Source organism: Hydra vulgaris, chromosome 10 (genome assembly GCF_038396675.1).
Source record: "Hydra vulgaris chromosome 10, alternate assembly HydraT2T_AEP".
In the NCBI taxonomy this organism is placed as follows: Eukaryota; Metazoa; Cnidaria; class Hydrozoa; order Anthoathecata; family Hydridae; genus Hydra; species Hydra vulgaris.
In genome coordinates, this window is record NC_088929.1 from 19,623,420 (window position 1) to 19,629,419 (window position 6,000).

General features: G+C 26.9%; 1 protein-coding gene across 1 annotated transcript in view; it reads right to left on the minus strand.

Annotated features, from left to right (window-relative positions):
- Nucleotides 1-4,678, minus strand: part of LOC101235959 (tryptophan 2,3-dioxygenase) — a 42,687-nt gene extending 38,009 nt beyond the window's left edge. Inside the window, exons 1-3 of the mRNA XM_065807440.1 lie at nucleotides 4,517-4,678; nucleotides 4,281-4,335; nucleotides 3,890-3,965 (exon numbers count right to left, since the gene is read on the minus strand). Of these exons, the coding sequence (XP_065663512.1) occupies nucleotides 3,890-3,965; nucleotides 4,281-4,335; nucleotides 4,517-4,551 (166 nt within the window). The 5' untranslated portion in view covers nucleotides 4,552-4,678. The remainder of the gene's footprint in view (nucleotides 1-3,889; nucleotides 3,966-4,280; nucleotides 4,336-4,516) is intronic.
- Nucleotides 4,679-6,000: the final 1,322 nt, after the last annotated feature.

The following is a 6,000-nucleotide window of genomic DNA, read 5'->3' on the forward strand; positions in this document are numbered from 1 at the left end:
ATCTTAACTATTTAAAAATTATTATTAGAGCTGGTTTTAAAAAAAAATTCCTGCATCAAGACACCCAACTTGCAAGTTGGGTGTCTTATTTTACTAAAAATATTTTTCTCTTAAAGTATATCATGTTGGACCTAAAAAGAAGTGAAATTTTATAGAGATTTTATAAACAACGATCTTTTTCAAATGTAACCAAGAAGTTATTGTTAAAAAAACGTCTTAAAAAGTGCTTTTTTTCAATTTTTGCTTTAATTTGTTAGTTAGTATTAGTTAGTAGTTAGTAGTAAATATTACTTACAACAAAATAGAAAAAAGCGAACATTATTTTTTTTCAAAAGATTTTTTTTTTTTTGAAATTTTTCTAACGTGCCAATAGAATATAATAAAAAATAGACTAAGATATAAGTAAATATTTTTATGAGTGAGTCTATTCGCACGTGTTCACAAATAGACACACCTTAAATAAATATTAACTTATATCTTAACTTATAACATCAACTATATTTTAAATTTTTAGCATGTACGGTTTAACACATTTTATAATATAGAACTTCTGAAGATATGATTACTTAAATTAGCGTTTGCAATCAATATAATGCGAACAAAAAATGTACAAATTTATCTTTGGTCTCTGCTAAATCTAATTCAAGGATTTTTTTTAATTGAAAAAAAAAATTCTTGGACCGTGATGTAAATAACTAACACCGTTATATTAAGTAGTTTTTATTTTTGAATGAGATGATTTATAAATAAATAACAAAGTTGAAAAAACTAGTTTATATTAAAAAATGATTTATGTAGTGTTTCTTTGCAAACAACAAAATACTATAATTAAAACTTTTAAGTGCACTGAACTGCAATTACTTTTAGTTTTTTCGGTTTAGTGGCTTTTGTTAGAGACTTATAAACTTTGCGTCAAATTATCTCATTTCAACATAGTATAGGCTGGTTTGGCGCTTAGTCATCCATTTATAATATGGTTTGCTTATAAATAATTATTTAAATTTATTTTTTAAGATGGTATCCAGCCATTATTTCAATTTTCTTATACTTTACACACAATAAATACCTTTGATGAATTACTAGCATAATAGATAAAAACGTATTGCAAAAAAATTTTTTAATTTGAAAAAAAATAATTGCTGACTCAGCAAAAAAAAATTGAAAAAGTTAACGTTCCAAGAACATAAATATCTTTAGATTACATCAATATAAAGGTTGAAATTTTGCAAAATGCTAGTATACTAGTGTAGCTTGTGCCTGAACCAAAAATTTTTTGAAAAAATTTAAATGATCAAAAATGGCAGACTTGATTGTGTAAAAAACTATTTTTAGCGATAAAGCACTCATTTGATATGGTATTTGTTGGTTAATTTTAATTTTATTTTTAATTTTTTTTAGGTTCAGGCACTCAAAACATGATTAATGAACAGATCCTGAAAATTTGAAGCTAAAATAATGTTGTTTTTTATTGAGATATATTGTTTTCCAACGGCTTCTCATAAAAAAAAACAAAAATTGAGAAAAATCAATTTTAAAATTATAAATCATGTACACTACTCAGATAAATTATTAAAAACCACCAGAACAATAATCATTTGCAGTTTCTTTATCTAATTTTTGTCCAAAATAGTTTTTTCTAACATCTTAATTTTTTTCTTCTTTTTTTTGTTTCATCTGACATTTTTTTGTTCATATTTTTTAACCGTATGGAGTTTTTTTTTACTTGCAAAATTTCAAAGTAACTATCAGATTTAATATTTAGAGCATCAAATACAGAAGATTAGCAAAGCCATCATTGTAAGTAATGGTTGCAGAGCAAACACCCATTTTAATAACAGCTTTAGAGGTGATATAGTTTTAGGGAACGGTTCCAATTAATTGATTAAACAATTCATTTCCTATTTGAGCCATGCTGTGCAAACATTTTGTAAGCATATCAATATTTGCTAGATCTTGAAATACTGGCTTAATCTTTTCCATAATGGCAACTGGTAAATTTACCTATTTATTGTAAGTAACAAGTTGCTACATCAGACTGCCATTTACACCAGCTTTTTTCACCCTTGGTGCAAAATATATGACGATATTCTTCAGAAGTAAAAATAGTGCAATGATGAAGAGAAGCTATTACGGAGTTACTCATTTCCAAAAGACTATTTGAATTTTGCTGAATAGTCATTTCAACAGTTTTGCAAGATGTTAATTACATTATCCGTGAGCCAACCTTTACCAGATATACCTTTTCCGTCAGATAGTTTTACCCGACGTAATTCTTTTCTTTTATGACGTAGTAGATTCCCTGTACACTTCTGGTAATGCCCAATACATTTTAGTTTTATTGGAACACGGTTATCGCCATAAGGTTTTTGTGCAATAACTGTGCTAAATGAGGTAGTGTCTCCGTCCCCAAGATATATAGAATAGCGAATGTTATATTTATTTACTGAAGAGCAAAATATTTCAGTTGGACCAGCTGGCTCCATGGCACCAGCTGATTTAGTGTGATTTACTTGGCAGTAATGATTAACTTTCCACTGCTTATATTTAAGTGTCCCTTTTTTCCTTCCCAAATTTGACAACCTTTACAAAACATATATAATATAATAGTATTCAGTACTTTGTTGTTGTCGTGAGACATTGCCACCACTGCACTGTTCAAAGAAGAATATCCTCTCTGCTGCCAGGTACCATTGATAGAAACACCACAATCACTGCGTATATTAATTTCGCTAGTATTTATACCAGGTTTATTGTTTTTGATAACAGGAGAAGAAAAAAATGTCTCTTTAAATGCACAGCTACTGCAAGAAATTTGAAAAAACAAAGAAAACCCCAAACGTTTTGAATGATCATGTAACATGGAAAGCTTTGTACCACATATCCTACAAGTAGCCTACTTTTCAAAACAACTTTTCATTTGTTTAAATTGCATAAAAAATGTAAATTCATCCTTATCAAATAATGTTTTTTCAAGATTACTTTTCAGCTTTTTACTACTTGTAGAACAAGTTCCTGTGTTTGTATCAAATTGCTTATTGGTGTTATTGGAATTATTATGCTGATTGCCATTAAACTTTCTTTTCCTTGGTCTTATTATTCTTTTTTTGTTTGTCATAATTTACTTTTCAACCCTTAACTGTAATAAGTTAGATACAAAAATTAAAAGCACTATTTTATCTGAATTCAAAAAGATTACAAAACATTGTTAAACCGTTTAAAAATAGCAATGAGACTTAGATTTATGACAATTAGACCAATATAAACTTAAAACCTTAAAAAAAGAATAGTTACAGGCTTGGCATGTTTAGTTTTTAGGGACTAACTTAAAGGATAAAAAGGTTGCTATGGCCGTTGCAATGTGACTAAAATAAACCATAAGGTGTTTAAGGAGATTACTCTTAATATTCTAAGATTACTTAATAATCTATTAATATTCTAAGATTACTTAATAATCTCTTAATATTCTAAGATTACTTAATAATCTCTTAATATTCTAAGATTACTTTGTAGAAATAACTTTTACTATTGAATTCTACAAGGATTAATTGTCTAAATAATATTTTTTCAGATTTTTCTTTTTTTTTTTTTTCATTTTTTACCAAAATAATGGCTGGATACCACCTTAATATCTATGTAGATATATTATTATTTTTAATAAGTTATTTAAACTTAGTTTTACTAAAACTTCAAATAAAATTAATTAGTTAAATAAACGTAAAAATAACAAAAATTAAACAAATGTTTTTTCTGCAACGCTATGCAACAAGAATTAAAAAGAAAAAAAGTTTTAATTACGGTAAAAGATGTTTCCTGGTAACAGTTTAAAAACCAATATTATTAAGCATAAATGAAGTGAGCCAAAAAAAAACAAAAAAAAAAACATTTTTACCTTGGTGTATAATTATGAACAAATGTTCATCGTGGACTTTTGATCGAAGGTTCATTGCTGAAAACAACGTATCTAGCTAAAAAAAAAAAAAACAAACCACCATTGTTTATCTCTCTATTTTTTTCATTTCTTTTTTTCTAACGTTATTCACCTCCCCAGAACCAAGAGGGCCACTACAGTCTAGTAGTCTCTACAGGAGGCTACTTTATTGTGGTTACAACCCTCTCTCAACTTTTTAACTCCGAAAAAAGAACCTTCACGAACAAGGCGTGAAGAAACATGTTGAGCGCAATACTACCAAGAATGAGGTGAACGCTCTATCACTACACCACTACCGCATTTAATGCCTATTTCTATTTATTAGCCCTAACATATTTGCAACTTAATCAACCTGTAAGTATTTTGAATAATCTAGTTTCACTTCTTCATTCTTCATCTGGGATTCTCTAAAGAAAGACAAACATTTTTTCATTTTAGTGTTCTTAAAGATACTTTTGCTAACAAAAATACCAAAAAAGATTAAAAATAAATCTTTAAAATTTTTTTAACCTCATGAAAATAAAAACCGTTTACAGATATTAGAACATATAATTTTGAATTATTCAGGTATAGTCCATCTATACTTACATTTGCTGTGTTTCGTTTCCAATTGGGCATGGCATTTTAAATTTTATGCAAAACAGTTAAATTGCGATGGGTAAAAATTTTTTCAAATATTCCCTGATGCTTTTCAGACGCTATCAAATCTTGTTTCGTTAAAACTAAAAAACGATAATTCTTTTCTTTCAAACTAAAAAAAATAAGTAAATGTTGTAAACTCGAACAAAAAAAGACTATATCTTAAAAGATTTTTTTTTCAAAGAAAAAATTTCTCTTAGTAATGACAAATAGCTGATAATTACTTATAGTACAATAAATACCTAAATTGTATAATGTTAAGAAACTCTATTGAAATAAAAAAAATGTTTGTTCACAAAATATAACTAATAATTATACAGTTGAACAAATAGATTACAATTGCGTAATTTTTAAAATAAAAAAACTCAAGTCTCGCGCTCTCATTAATCTCAGTTTTTTATAATTAAAATTATTAACAAAAAAAAGACATCTTAAAAGCAGTATTTATTACTATCTTAAAGACATCTCAAAAGCAGTATTTATTGCTATCTATTTATAGAGTAAAGAAAAGTCAATCAAATTGCGACAACGTAAATTTATTTGTGCTATTATTGTAATGTATTTAATTGTGGTAACGGTTTGAGCTATTTGCGATAAGTAAAGTTTGTTTTTATTTGCGATAATTATGTTTGTTTTTATTTGGGATCAAAAAAGTTTTAAAGTTGATAAATAAGAAAAGAATAATATAAAAAGTCGTTAGATTGTTAACGTGGCACTATCACTAGATACCAATGAATTGAATTTATTTTTGCAACCTTTAAAATTCAATGAACAAACAAACTTTATTTCTATTACTCATTCAAATTTTTTTAACAGTTATATGATTTTACTTTTTTCTTTCGACTTGTTTATAAGTTTGATAATGTATTTAATCCTACTTAAAAAAAAAACTCAAAAGTTTATTTAAGAATATTTAGGAATTATTTAACGAACCTAAATCGTTAGGCTACGTAATTTTTTATTTAAATTACTATTAACAATAGAACAAAAATCTCTGGGAATCATTTGCCATTCACATTTATAAATGTGGAACAAATGTAAAAAGAAAAAAAATGGTAAAAAGGTAAACATAACTGATAAAAAGATGTATCAAACAACTTAAATTTGAAGCTTTAAACTTGACTTGAATGGACCTAAATTTTTATACGGTGTAAAAAGAAACAACTTTTCGGATATAGCATTGAAACCGCTAACTTATTTTCCAAAACTGTGGTACTGCCCAACTGTGCCAGGGACGTAATTAGTTAACGTCTGTGGGTTGGAAGGCGGAGTATATAAAGATTTTTCTAAAGCTAAAAATGGAAAATCGGAAAACGCATCAAAATGTAAATAAACCTTAAAATATTTTTGTATTATTCTCACTTTTAAACGCATGCATAATGCAGATTATTTTAACGCCCTCGTAATTTACGCTGCTTAACTTATTCACAAAT